This window comes from Phoenix dactylifera, chromosome 3, assembly GCF_051530095.1.
Source record: "Phoenix dactylifera cultivar Ajwa chromosome 3, Ajwa_hap1_PhDact_Kaust_v1.1, whole genome shotgun sequence".
NCBI lineage: Eukaryota > Viridiplantae > Streptophyta > Magnoliopsida > Arecales > Arecaceae > Phoenix > Phoenix dactylifera.
In genome coordinates, this window is record NC_143192.1 from 1,330,517 (window position 1) to 1,345,062 (window position 14,546).

General features: G+C 36.8%; 1 protein-coding gene across 4 annotated transcripts; it reads right to left on the reverse strand.

Moving 5' to 3' along the window:
• Positions 1-575: 575 nt before the first annotated feature.
• On the reverse strand, positions 576-12,814 carry LOC103714508 (cyclin-dependent kinase F-4). Of its 4 annotated transcripts, none has more exons than XM_039123802.3 (19): positions 12,686-12,814; positions 9,100-9,359; positions 8,947-9,022; positions 8,249-8,834; positions 8,088-8,166; positions 7,919-7,987; positions 7,756-7,845; positions 7,537-7,675; positions 4,564-4,666; positions 4,431-4,483; positions 4,275-4,341; positions 3,527-3,635; positions 2,020-2,085; positions 1,836-1,904; positions 1,645-1,711; positions 1,429-1,548; positions 1,314-1,345; positions 1,160-1,238; positions 576-951 (listed from the first exon to the last, which is right to left on the reverse strand). In XM_039123802.3, exons 4-19 carry the CDS (start codon positions 8,254-8,256, stop codon positions 788-790), a joined length of 1,314 nt encoding a protein of 437 aa, XP_038979730.3. In that variant the 5' UTR covers positions 8,257-8,834; positions 8,947-9,022; positions 9,100-9,359; positions 12,686-12,814; the 3' UTR covers positions 576-787. The 4 variants fall into 4 exon arrangements, with proteins under 4 accessions (XP_038979730.3, XP_089785513.1, XP_017700094.3 ...); XM_089929387.1 differs by having other exon boundaries at positions 8,249-8,864; positions 12,686-12,805; XM_017844605.4 differs by having other exon boundaries at positions 12,482-12,738.
• Between the last annotated feature and the right edge of the window lie 1,732 nt (positions 12,815-14,546).

The following is a 14,546-nucleotide window of genomic DNA, read 5'->3' on the forward strand; positions in this document are numbered from 1 at the left end:
GGTTATCATGGAGAACCCCGCTCCATCCTGTGAATGCTTGAGGGGGTTATCATGGAGAACCCCGTTCCATCTTGTGCCCGACGAACACGCATCGACCCTTAAGGCCGCAGAATGCAAAAACTTATATGGTGTGTGCCCCCTTTTATTTGGGACGTTGAAGCTTGGATTCCTCGGATCTCTAAGAGGGCAAACATGGCAAGCTTCCCAATCATATGCACAGCTAACAGGAATAACCCTCAAGTCATTCTAGTTTCACTGATCCAAGCATACCCTGTTTGGGCTAGGATTGTTTTTAGGTGGATACTTCAGGTGAAATCTGGTCAAATTCTATTCCTGTTTTGAACAGGTGGGATGCACGCGAAGGCATTCTCACTTTTCACAAAACATGAATAGGATAAAAAAACGGCCTAATTTCTAAATCCGTTTCTCAAGTTTGGCCACGAGCTCATTTGAATCCCTGAAGTGCAAATCGAGCAACAATTAGTCGAGTCAAAACCGGACGACTACAAATCAAGCTAAATCAAGCCGTCTCCGAGGGCAAATCAGGACTCTAGCACTAGTATCATCCCACGCCATGATTCAAATGCTAAGCATCATAAGATGAAATGGAAGAGTATGGGAAATGGTTAATTCAGTAAACCAAATTGTAGAAACAGCAGTTCATCACCCCAAACCAGCACTCAGAAAATACCAGACACCACGCGCAGCAACCCCTACAAGGACTTCCTTTTGGCCGACAAGGATATCATCTAGAAGGGTGTTAGTTCATGTGAGCGAAGCCCAGCCTTCATCGACACGGGGGTGGTCGCTTCCCATTATGCCACAGACCAGAGCTCAGTGACACCTTTTCCAGCTTCTCAGCCACATTTGAAACCCTAGTAGAGGTCGCTACCCCAAGTGCCGTCTTTCCAGCCATGTCAGCTACCCTGTGAGAGTTTCTTCCCAAAACTCCTGCTCAAGATAAAAGAGAAATGAGCAGCCCGTTGGAATAAACAGCAAGAGAATAATCCTCATCAGGTTAAATATTTAATCGCATCAGCTCCCAATATTCTCCTAGCAAAAGCTCGACTTTCATCAAAAATGAAAAATAGGAGTAAAACAATAAGTTCAACAATGAGAATTTGTTGGAAACAGCCACTAGCTAAAGCCTCACACTTGCCTGGGTTGTTTCTTGCTGGTGGTCTATATCGAGATTGTTTAAGGTTGTTCTTCATGGATTTTTCATTTTTCTCATGCTCCTGTAACTCGAAAAACTTAGAAGGAGAATACCAAGTAATCGCATTCAAGTCAACAAAAAATTGAGAGCCAAGTACCTGATGTTCCATCTCCAGCTTTCTTTGTACACCTGCAACAATCAGTTTATACGTCAACTATAAACTGCAGTATAACGATATTTAAGAAACGAGTCAAAGCTTGCAGAAAATTTACCTGTCCTCAGAGAAGCATTTGACTTCACTGATAAGATGTTATTAGCAGGCTTTGTTGTGGATAGAGCTCCTGTCGAATATCTTCTAGCACTTTTCTGCTCTGAAGCTCCTCTCGCCCCAGCTAAAGATATAAATAGCAATAAACATGACCGATGCCTAATTCAAAAATCAAAATATTATCAAATGAAAGTTTGCAAGTGTAGGAGTGCTAACAAACCAGATGGAGGAGTATTCAGCTTTCCTGCCACTTTAGGATGAAGAGATGGTGCGACATAGAAGCAGGACTGCCAGATCAAGGGGATGCAATAGTGATAAGCATCACAGAATAAAAGAAAAGACCATAAATGATTGCATTGTGTTTTGACTCAGTCTATGCATCAAAATGGCAGAAAAGATTAAGAACATTACCTGGAAGAAAGAATGTTGAAGGGCCTCTTCAGCTTTAGGCCTTCTGCAGGGATCCCAGGAACACAGCAACTGCATCCAGACCAAGCATTTCAATATATTCCTCAAGAGTCCCCCAAAATACCGACAAAGAATCATTATCATCTAACTCATCCGAATAGAAGGCATCCTCCAAAGCAGGACTTACCGATATAAGGTCAGTTGCTTCCTTGCTAGCTGATGGAATAAGCACAGAAAGATGGATGCTGGAAAACTGCAGAGAGGAAAAGAAAATCATTCCATACCGAGAGGAATTTATAAGGTTTATAGGTTACTGTAATGCAGAATCAGTAGCAACAAATGTTTCCTAATTGCTACCAAAAAAATAAAATGCGAAGTAGGCAACAAATATAGCGATCGGGAAACCTTAAAAACAATGAGCACATGGATGTTTTTAGTTATATCCAATACTAAGATACATATACATATTAGAGATGTATTAATGCCATAGTGGCATGCATAACATATTCAGAGAACTATTGATCCAATTGAAGGGAGCTATTGAGGACTAAATGATGGAGAACAATAAGCTGATATTGAGCACGTATATCAAAGATCTGGGAGACTCTTTTTTTGATTGGTAAGATCTGAGAGACTTCAGTAGGCAGCGATATACTAGTTTGTGTTGAAGGATTCAAGAAGGGGTCAACCTAATCAGGAATGGATTTGATCTGAATTTATGCTTATCTACAATGCTCTCTTTTGGGTCATAAGAAATTAAAGAAAGTTTTAAGATTATTTCATCTGCAATAAACCAGGCATTTTGATGAAAAAATACGTAAAATTTACTTTTTGCTCACCAATAAATGGCATCAACATCTAACACATAACAAATAATAACTGATAATAGCATTTAATTTTTGATATTTTAAATATTTTAATCTGCACTTAGCCAGATCAGTCTACCCAATGGACGAACCAGTGACCCAATCCCCTTGGCCAGGTGGATAACTATTGTTGGAACTAAATTCTGCATATTTTGTCAACGTTGAGAAGTGGCGTGTACAAAAAAAAATCTTACGATAATAAAAATGATATTCCAAAAAAAAGGACTCAAAAAGAAACCCTACAGCCACAGTGTTGAAGCATATTGTCCACATGTTGTCCTTTACTGTTAGTGTGTTTCTCATCCTTGGACACTACTTTTCACAAGGGTGTGATGACATAAGCAGACAAGATGGCTTCACAAGGGCAATCTGAATGGCTGAACTATGATCGCATATGAAATTTGCATGCACAAATTTGGAAGAAAGTTTTGCCTCAGTGAAACATGCAGCATGCCATAAGATAGCGACTGTGAAGTAGGATACAGACAGCAATGACCAGATCTCCAAATTGGATGCCGAAATGGCAAAAAAAAAAAGCTTCCACCTGGGGCCTTGTCAAACTAAGATACAGAGTTTGATTTGAAAGCAGCATTGCATATGGAAAGGGGCACTGGAGACACGTTAGGTAGATAATTCTGCATCTCAAGGTTCACCATGCATGGCAGACAGGCCTGAAGTGGAAACTTGGTTTACTTTGTAAGGGCCTAAATAATGTCACTCCTATTTGTTTTGATAATAAGACAGGCATAAGGCACAGAATTCAGATTTACGTAGACCTAGTAACGCAAGCCTTCAGGTATATAGTGCATGATGGTATTAATGTATAACCTGTGGAAACTGAAACTTCATGAGACCTGCAAGTTGTAATCCTTCAGCCCAAGAATATTCGTTGGGACTACCAATAACCTTGCAAATTCTGTATATCTCATCCGCTTCACTGCATGATGAATAAACAAATCAAAACATCATTATGGAGCATACAAAAAAAGGGGGGAACATATAATGATAAAGGAGAACATATATATATATATATATAAGATTTTTTTAGAAAAAAAGGAAAAAGTATATATCACGTCCGAATTCAGAAGTTCATGCATTTTCATATGTTTGATAATATAACCCCAGAAAGCAACCTATTCAGTAGATTCTCTTCCAATGTAACTTCCTATCTTTCTTCTGGTAATTTTTTTCTTTTTCCCATCTCTTTCTTTTGTTTTCTGTTTTGGTTTATTTTATTTTATTTTATTTTTGTTGTTGGGAGAGAGGGGGGGGGGGGGGGGGGGTGCAGTGCGGGGGGCAGGGACGTGGGACCTGTTCTGGGCTCATCATATTTTACAGATAATTCACAAGCATATTTTCGATGAGAAAGACTTGGAGCTGGAATTAGAATAATGAAAGTACATATTCAGTAAAAGGAATACCAAACCCCTTGAGTTGCAACTTTTAGGACCAAAATCCTTTTTATACTACAGCAAATCCTCTAAAAATTGATAAATTTTCCCAAAAAAATAGGGTGACAAAACATTTCAGAAACCTGGAAAATCACAGGCCAAACATAGCATCAAGTAATGAGTACCTTAAGCCAGGGAAAAGAGGACGAAGTGTGAACAGCTCAGCCATGATAGCACCCATTGCCCAAATATCTACAGGTAGCATAGAAGGTAACAACATCAACGTTGATTAGCATACTTCTTTAATCATGCAGCTAATTTTATATTTATTAACCACTCACCAACTGCAGAATCATATACCGATGACTGGAGCAACACTTCAGGTGCTCGATACCTTAGATATCAATTGATATAGGATGGTTATGATAAGCATGAACAAAATCAGGATAAATGTATGAAAACATTAAAAAATACCAGCGAGTAGAGACATATTCTGTATATGGTGGCTGTGAACAAACTTCCCGAGCAAGGCCAAAATCAGCTATTTTTATGATATCCTTTGTAACTAACAAGTTTTCTGCATAAAATTTCAAGAGTTGCTTACAGATAACATAGAAATATAATAAACCACAAACAGTGAGTCTAATAGTTGACTATCAGAAGTATATTATATACTAACCACTTAGTCATACAGATCGAAAAGATGAGTTTAATAATTGCCTGCAACTTTTAAATTCAGAATATAGTCAATATGCTATATTGATACAAAGATACAAAGCGGCTATAATATGTAGCCCAGCAGACATTACAAGAGAACTTGTAACAAAGGACGGGACTCTACATATAACACAGAACTGGATCCCAGGAAAATTTAGGCCAACTTCATCCACATTTGCCTAAAACATGCTCATCCCTTCCATCCTGGCATGCCACCTTGCTTCCTGGCACAGTCATGACTCTACCCCATTTTTCCATTCCAATATCCTACACCATTCACAACAACTCTACTCATATTCCTATGATCCAGGCTTCGAGATATTTACTGTCTGTTTGGCATCACTTCGGTTTCATTTTTTAGTTTTTAAAAAAGAAAACAAAAATTAGGACTGAAAACTTGTTTGGAAACAATATTTTGATTTTTAATTTATAAAATCTGGACCTGAAGATTTTCGAAAAAGTGAAATGGAAAAACTGGCATTCACTTTTTCTGAAAAGAGAAACCAGCAGACTGGGGGCTTTCTTTTCCCATGAAGCTCCAGCGACAAATGAAGCTCTATATGTCCCTTTCATCTGGCCAGATCTGTATCTCCAATGAGATCTAAAGCCCCTCCCTACCGAAATAGGGGCTTTCTACATTCTGTTCAACAACACTGTATCTGCAACTGTAGCAAGATCCAAAACCCCTCCCCAGCAATATATTTTTACCTTTCCTGCGTTCCCTTTCTTCTGGAATTTCTCCCAATTTCTCCTATCCTTCTACTTCTGCTATGAAAAAACAAAAAGCAGCAGCGCCTACCAAATAACTTTCTGTTGCTAGAAATTTAGAGGGATTAGTACAAAAAGAAAGAAATTTAGAGGGGAAAACGAAAGGAAACAGAGTTTCTTTTTTTCAGGTCTTCAAAAATGCATCCTTAAGAATCGCCACTTTAACCAAGAGTTCATTTTCAGTGTGAATTCAAGAACCACCAAGGGATATCCAAGATTCAAGTCCAACGATACTGCTTGATAGTTATGTTGCTGAAACATGATAATATATGTCAAACAAGAATTTTGCATGGAAGCTATCAAAAGCATTGCTTCAGTACAGATTGTAAAGTTCATGCAGAAGCATTTGTACACCTTGACAGCTAATACCTTTGGCATGTGCACAATCAAAGTTCCATTAGATTTACAGTTCCAAGGTGTTCCCAAATGCCCATCCTTAAAACTACAAATCTTTGTCCTATATATAAAGCAACCAAAAAGACAACCTGCAGGCTTCTCAAAGATAGATCTAAAGAACTTCAGCACAACAGATTTACCCAAGACTTTTTATGCATACATTAGATTCGTATGGCAGAAAGCCAACATTACTAATTCAAGTTTCCAATGAAGCAATAAGATAATTAAACTAAGAAAACATTAGCCAAAAATTGTTTTCTCAATATTCACAAGAAAAAAGATCTACTGATTTTCTCTGCCACATTTTGATTTCTTTTGGAAAGATAGCATTATAGCAATGTAGATAATATGGTCTAAAGCACCATATCAATCCATCATCGCACACAAGCAGATGCCCTCATCTCTTAACCTATCCTATGACTGAAGGACTAAGAAAAACATACTCAAATTAGTTAAGCAGAAGCCTTCATCTCTTCAATCTTCTCAGGAGAGAGGTGTAATCAGCACAAAAAAAAAACAGCAAAGACAAAAAGCAAGCTTGCAATTAAATGTCAGAATAGCTAGAAGATTAATCACATTCTTGATGCTCAACCCTGCTTTGATTCATTTCATCCATTGGTCTTTGCCTGATCCAGCTAGAACTTGGTTTCTACCATCCTCATAAGGTAAGTGGTCAACAAATTGCATCAGCAACTGTTTCATGACCATGACCCCATCTTTTTCCAATTAGGGTCCTGATGTTCATCTGGATGGGTCCTAAGAAATGCTTTAACACTAACTTTTAAGGAAAAGAAATCCTAGTATCATCTAAAACAATCTTGTGAAGTGATAATCGTCATGACATAAGCACATTTCCTGCTCATCCTTCTAGCTCACTCCATTGGCCAACAATATTTTCAAGCATGTCTTTAATCCTATCCACCATATTTGATTGTAACCTCAGTCCATATTTGAAACTTCTAATTCTACCCACCACTTTCCAACCTCTTGGCACTAAAACTCCACTAAAACATAAAAATAATTAAAAGAACAAATTTCATTAAAAATTCTGTGGCTATTTTAGGTCTCAACAAGAAATGATGAAGTATAGATATGACAGAAAAAGAATAACTCTAAACCCGGAGCAGATCATGGACTGATAAAATTCAAAACATTCAATTACCCTATTGCACAACTTAAAACTAATCAAACTGACTAAGTCAGGTCACAAACACGAATTTGAAGATTAACATACCCAGCAGTTACTTTGAATTTTTTTAGATATATAAAAAAAGAGCTTAGTTCTGATAGACATGCAAAGTATAAAATCTAGACATGAACTAAGCAGATCTGATTGAAAAGGCTAACAGATTTTGAGCTAATGTGGACGAGTTTTGTCCTATTTTTGATCTTCATCATGACTGACCAATACATATATTTTAGCATGGCAAGTGAAAGAAGAAAAACAAACAGTTAAAAACACGGCCTATCAACCAATAACTAAAATGCAAGCCTTACTCAAATCAGAACTAAGACAAGATCAGAATGGTAAAATCAAAACATTTCAGCACAAAACAAGAGTAATACCAGGCTTAAGGTCACGGTGAAAATAGCCATGCTGGTGCATATAAGCAAGCGCTTGAAATATTTGAAAGCACCAATTCCGAATTTCAGTCTCTGAAAAAATCTTGCCCCTATCTTTCATAAGCTGGTAAAGATTGCATTCCTGAAAATGTTATAGAAACTATGAGTTTTCAAAATCACAATTCCTATATTGGAACAACCTTTTCATTGAATCTCTCATACCATGTATTCAAACACGAAGTATAGAATGTCATTTTCTCTTATGACTTCCTTAAGCTTCACAATGCTCGGATGGTTCATCCGCCGAAGAGACTTCAAAAATATACAAACCTTTGTCAGAAAGGGAAAAAAGTTCAAGTTAAGAAACATTGCCAATTTGAAGTACCTTCACTTCCCGAAGATTCATGCACTCCTCCCAAGAATAATATTTCCTCTTCATTTTCTTAATTGCAACCTATATCAATCACATACAATTTCACAATGTTAACACAAGACATTTAGTTTCCCTGGCAGCAAGGAATAACATGCAACTTAGATGAATATTGATGACATACAACTTCTCCAGTCTGTTTATTTATAGCACGCCATACACTCCCAAATGTTCCATCACCAACTTTCTTTATTAACTTGTACCTGCAACAGGTTACCAACCTTTTCAGATAATGATAGTGAGTGCTCAAGCGGTTGTAAGCAGTTGTCAAATAAAAAAACCCACCGTTCCATCCTCTTCGTCAGCTGAAGCCAAGTACACTCCTGTTGATTCTTGTTCAAGCTAACCAACACCTATTTACGAGAAGAACATAGAATCTCACGAGAGTTTATGCTTGACAGGGAAAACGTCTGTGTTTGTTATAAAACTTGGACAAATTGAAAGACAAATCCACCATCAATTTTGGCTTGCAATATATGTCACCATAAAATCTTTCTGGTGGACATGCCCAAAGCCTCTAACTTCCACTAACATGTACAATAAAGCTCTGAGACCTCATTCCACTTCAGAAAAGTAGCAGCCAAGATATTGCAGTTCATCCTGGCCGGAGAAAATTACACTTGACAGCACCGAACATCTCAAGGAATGAGTTTCAAAGAAGCTCTGCACTCTCCATATAACTTGTACACATGTTTTTAAAGCTCAAGATGAGTAGTCAACTTGCATTACATAGTTGAAGAAATTGATGCAGAATAACACACCAAACATGCAGTCAGATCTGAATGGAATTGAAGCAAAGCATATGCCTACTAGCTAGGACCAAAAAAGGAGGAAAGAGAGAGAACAGTCGTTAAGGCTTGAAGACTTAACCCTGGAGAAAAGAAGGCCAAAAGTTAAATTCCTGGAAAACAGAGAAAAAAAAATGTTTCATGCAATTTTACCAATGTCATCAACTTGTCATAAGTAAATAACCTAAGTCATACCCCAGATATTAATTCTTCAATATCATGCACCTGAGACCTCAGATTTACACCAAGCAGAAGCTGTGTTGTGAATACACTACAAGGAAAAAAAAGTCAAGAGTCCATCAACATGAAAATGCTTACTTCAATGGAAAACATAAGAAATTGGCTTACTTGTAAGAGTGCAACATAGATCCAACACCAACTTCAGAAAAAAGTTTCATCAGGCTGCCCTTGTTGGACATAGAAAAGCAGCTGGCCACTAAGTATGACTGACAAAAGATATGAGCAGAAAGTCTCCAAAAGAAAGAAACCGCTGGTCAAGAGCTTCTTGGAATAAAGAGACTCTGCCCCAGTAGCAACTTGAGCAAAGGCGTGCGCACTCCATAACTCAAGTAATATATTAAGTCTGCAACTACGCAATGGTGCAAAGCCTATCCAAATTGGGGGGGGGGGGGGGGGGGGGGGGCAGAAAAGCAAAGAAATAAAAATGTTACAAAAGCAATAAAATTGCCATGAAAACCAACTAACATTCATTTCATGTTGCTGGACTAATTGAACATGTATAACTGACAGCAATCTCTATGAACTAGTAAATAATTCTCCCAATTACTTTTAATTATCAACATTAGTCAAGATTTGGCAAAATAGGATCCACATAGCTGCTCAATACCAGCTCTAACTATAATCATCCCCATGTTACTGCAATCAATATAAGAACATACAGAATCATACAAAATGCTTACAGCACAAGTACTGAGTAATCAACATTCTAGACAACCAATTCACTAGCTAAATCAGCAAAAGCTTATAAGACAAATGGGAAAAACATATGTTCCCCCCAGTGGGCGAGTACTTGCAAAATGACAATACATGCACGATTTTGTTAGTAGAACATAAAAAAACAAAACAATCAATACAAAAGTCTGCAAGAATGTGACGAAATAAGCAAGTGTGGTTGATTATATTCCGAATATAAGGATTGTAAGTTGAGCAGTCATCCAAAACCACTAGTCAATTCTATGATAGTTAAGACTTCAAAACAAGTTTTGTCATCTCGGTACCGAACCCCGTACAGGTGTCACACTAGCATAGTGTGGGTACAATACGGAATCTTTTTGGTGTACCGAGTATCGGTACGCCGCCCATACTAGGTACCGGTACCGAACCGGTATAGTACGGTACATTCCGTACCGTCCGGTTCGGACTGGTACGGCATACCTTGCTTCAGAAGCATATTTATCAAGAATCAAGAAATATAAATGTTGGATAGAAATTACCATAACCATTAACATCAATCCATATACAACCAACAGCTTCACTTGATACATTCCTTAGTCAGTCCTAATTATTGTCTACTCATAGTGTCATCCAATGTTTCAAATAATTTTTCTCAAACTTTCATCCATGTTATTTTAGGTCATCCCCCTTGTCAAGAACCAAAACCATGGCCATAACATCCAGCCTTCTCCCAACTATTTAGGTTGGCTTCATGGATCCTCATTCACCAAGTATTCCTATTTAAGGGCCACTCTAATGTTATTCCAAACTTCTCAATATCCTTCCTAGTAACATCCATCCGTATTACATTAAATCTTCACCTCCCTTTCTTACAACCTTCAAAACAAACTAAACTACCGCTCCTTAGTAGAACATCCTTATATCTTCATTATACATGTCCATATCATCTCAATTGATTTTCATCGCTTTATCTTTTTAATTTGTGCAACTCCTACAACTTCTCTAATAAATTCATTTCTCAATCCTCATTTCTAGTTTTACCATACATCCATATTAATTTATTTATTTCTCAATCCATCCTTTCTAGTTTTACCATACATCCATCATCTATTTTTATTTATGCAATACTCAACTTATGTTTGTGAAATTTCTTTATTGCCCAGTACTTTGAGTTATACAACATTACGGTCATTATTGTAGTTATGATGAATTTTTTCTTAAGTCTCCAACACATGTGTCGATCATGTAATACTCTAGCAATCAATAATCAAATTAGCAAGACAACCTTCCATATCTCAATAGCATCCTAATGGGTAAAAGCAATCTGGCACAATGATCACTTAAAGAAATATTAAGCAATTGTTTCTGTAATTTAACTCATGTAACATCATGCAACCTAGCAAAAATTTGTATGTGTAATTTACTTGAGGCATACAAGTGGATAGAGAAAAAGAGAAGAGAAGGAAGATGGTCCATAAGTTGTGATATATTGATTTTGTGATATACTGATTACATTATCTAGTGCTTTTGGCTATTAGTACCACAACCACGCCTATCTATTAGAGGTCATCCCATCAGATTTGCATACTACATGAATGACATAGCTATTCATCCTAATCAAATTCATATCCTTGACGATAGAGGGGCACCACCATGCTCTCAAGTAAAATCAAAGCCCTCCAACATTTCAAGGCATCCTGCTTTTTATGCACATACAAAACCATACCCTCTCACATTGATTCTACATAAAATAATCCAGCCAAAAACATTCCTAGGATCCATCATAGGTACACAAACTTGGGAGGATGACATTTCACAATTGTAATGATATAGGTATTAAGAAGCATATAGAGTTGCACGCCAAGAAATTGTACATCTTACTATATGGGAGACAATGTATGAGAATTCAAATCCACGCAGTCAATGATGTGAATCATTTTATTACGAGTACATTCAACCATCTAACTATGAGAAAAAAAACACATTCAATGGGGGAACATGATGTTCTAGATCACTCAAGAGGTGTGGTTACATACACCATTCATTAATTTCATTCTTTCTATTGATCTCTTGTTGAATCTAGGTCTCATTAAAGAATTCGGCTAAAGTCAGAAAACTCTGGTAATGGAACTAGGCATGTATATAACTTTTATATAGTTTTAAAAGTGCTTGAGGCATTTTCCTAGGAATTCATATAATTTGCTTAGAATTTTTTTATTTCGGTAGGTAAAAAAAAAGACATAATTAGTGTTGTTGCTCAAGATCATGTTTTGGGGTCCTTCAGGTGTCAATATATAAGGCTTTGATCCTTGTTTCCTGTGTTCTGAGGATCATCAAAGAATTCAAAGTCCTCTTTTATTGAAGACAGATGCCACAATTTTTTCTTCTTTTCATGAAAACATCCAATTCACTGGTATCAGGACCAACAATCCATTAACATCACTGCATTGCTTCTTACCCCTCTTGAATGCAAGCAATCTGATCTCTAACTTAACGTCCAAAGAAACCGAGTTCAAAATCAAAATCACCAGAACAAAATCCATCGATCTCTAAAATTAATGCCAAGTACGGAACCACAATAATTCACAGAACCCGCATCCATTAATGACGATTAATCCATTAACTCGAACACCCAATACAAAGAAACCGCCCGCCCGCCAGCCAGACATCCATCAACTCATCAACAGAAAAAGCGCACCCATCATCATCCATAAATCGAAACATCAAAACGAATCCACAAATTCAAACACGGAAACATATCACAAGCCTAGATCGTAGAATCCAAAAAAGAAACAAGAAAAAGGGAAACACAAACCCTAGACAGATCCGTGGATCGGCGAGGCCCTACCGCTCCGCCTTCGATCGAAATCCAAGCCCTAGGATCCGCAGAGCCTTCCAGGAGGCCGGAACTGGAACCCTGGAAGCACCATCGACCAAGCCCTGGAATTCTAGGGCTTGCGCTTGCGATCGAAAGATGAGAGAGAGAGAGAGAGAGATGAGAGAATTAGACGATGGGTACCTATACGCCTCCCAGCTTCACCCCCTTCGCCTCCCACCGCAGGCAAAGGCCGTTCGCACCATCCAACCACAACCGCTTTTATAGAGAGAGAGCGAGAGAGCGCGCAAACCAATATATATATATATATATATATATATAACAAAATAAAGGAGGAAAGATAAAGAGGGAGGAAAAGAACCAAGGCTGGAGCTTAATTGGACGGGAAGCGAGTAAATTATACCCTCGGATTCTTTGTTCCTTTATTGGAATCTAATCCGCAATAGAATTTTGTCTTTATAGGGATCTTATTGTCAGCGTAAGCAGTAATGGCATCCATGGCTTTGTCGCAGCAAGCCGATATAACGGGCTTCATCCGAAACTGTTTTTTTACACCGATACAGATAGCGCCACTATTTGCCAATTCCGATTTGTACCCCATGACAGCTCACAAGTAGACTTATATATATATATATATATATATTATTCATTTAAAAAAAATTACATAAATATTTCTAATACAACCATTCTTCTAACACCATTAAATAAAAACCATATTTGTTTTAAGTAAAATTAAAATAAAATTTGAAATTATTTTTTTGCTCTCCATCGCGATTGCCTTATAAATATTTCTTTCTATATATTTACCTATTAAGGATATTTCAGTTATTTTAATTTAAAATTGTTAATTTTTAAACGACGTTAGATGGCGTGGATATATATGCAAAAATAAGAATAAAAAGAAAGTAGTATAGTAAAATCAATGTTTTACGAGGATATACATATAAATATCAATTTTGTAAAGATATTTATGTAAAATTTATTATTTGGAAGGATATTCCTAAAAAAAATTCTTATTACTATTATAATAGTAATAAAATAACAGTAAGACAAGTAAAAAGTAGTTGTATAAATTAAGTAGTCGCAAGGCATCCAAACTATCGCAATGGATTTATTTAAATCTGGTTACTTGAATATAACGCAACGTAGAAATCGTCCTCACGGTCATTATTTCGGATCGTGATTAAGATCCGATTTCAGTTCCTCTGTTCCAATGCAACAGTTTTGCTTGAATGAAACCAAGAACACGGAAGGGTACTGTATGACGTCAGTTGGAATCTTATGTGCCGGAAAATTTTGTCTTTGTTAACATTTCTTAGTAGTTTCCGAATAGCGCCAAGGACATTTCTCTGTAGCCTCTCAGGCAGAGCAAAATTTGTATTTTGCCACGTATCCTTGATGCCTATCTTTAAAAAAATCCAAAAGTTAGAGACTTTTCGTACTGCTAATAGGGACATCAATTCTATAATTTTTAGAAAAACAACAAAAAAAAATATATATTGCATCCCTTTTTTTCTCCCTCATTTCTAAAATATGTTTTTCACCCGTATCCAATATATATATGGCCAGATATACACACTAAGCAAATTATTCATCTAACAAACTAATATACACTTATAGGTAAATCCATATACAGTTTCTAGAATATGATATTTACCGATACATAGTATACCGCCCGATGAAATACATTTAGCAAATTAGTCATTTAGCACCCGGTACATACCTCCAAATAAATTGATATGCAGTTTTTAGAACATCATATTTATCAGTACGCATTATATGGCTAGGTATTACATACTCATTGAATTTTTGATACATACCGTAAGTTTCTTTGGTATACAACTAGCAATAATCTAATACATGCATTCAAATAAACTGATGCATATTTTTCAGAACATATTTTTTTTACTAATACACGCTATATGGCTAGACGATACATATCAAGCAAATTAGTCATTTAGCAAGCCAATATATATCTCTAGGTAAATAGATAAACAGTTTTCAGAACATGTTGTTTATCAGTACTAGTACATAATATGCAATT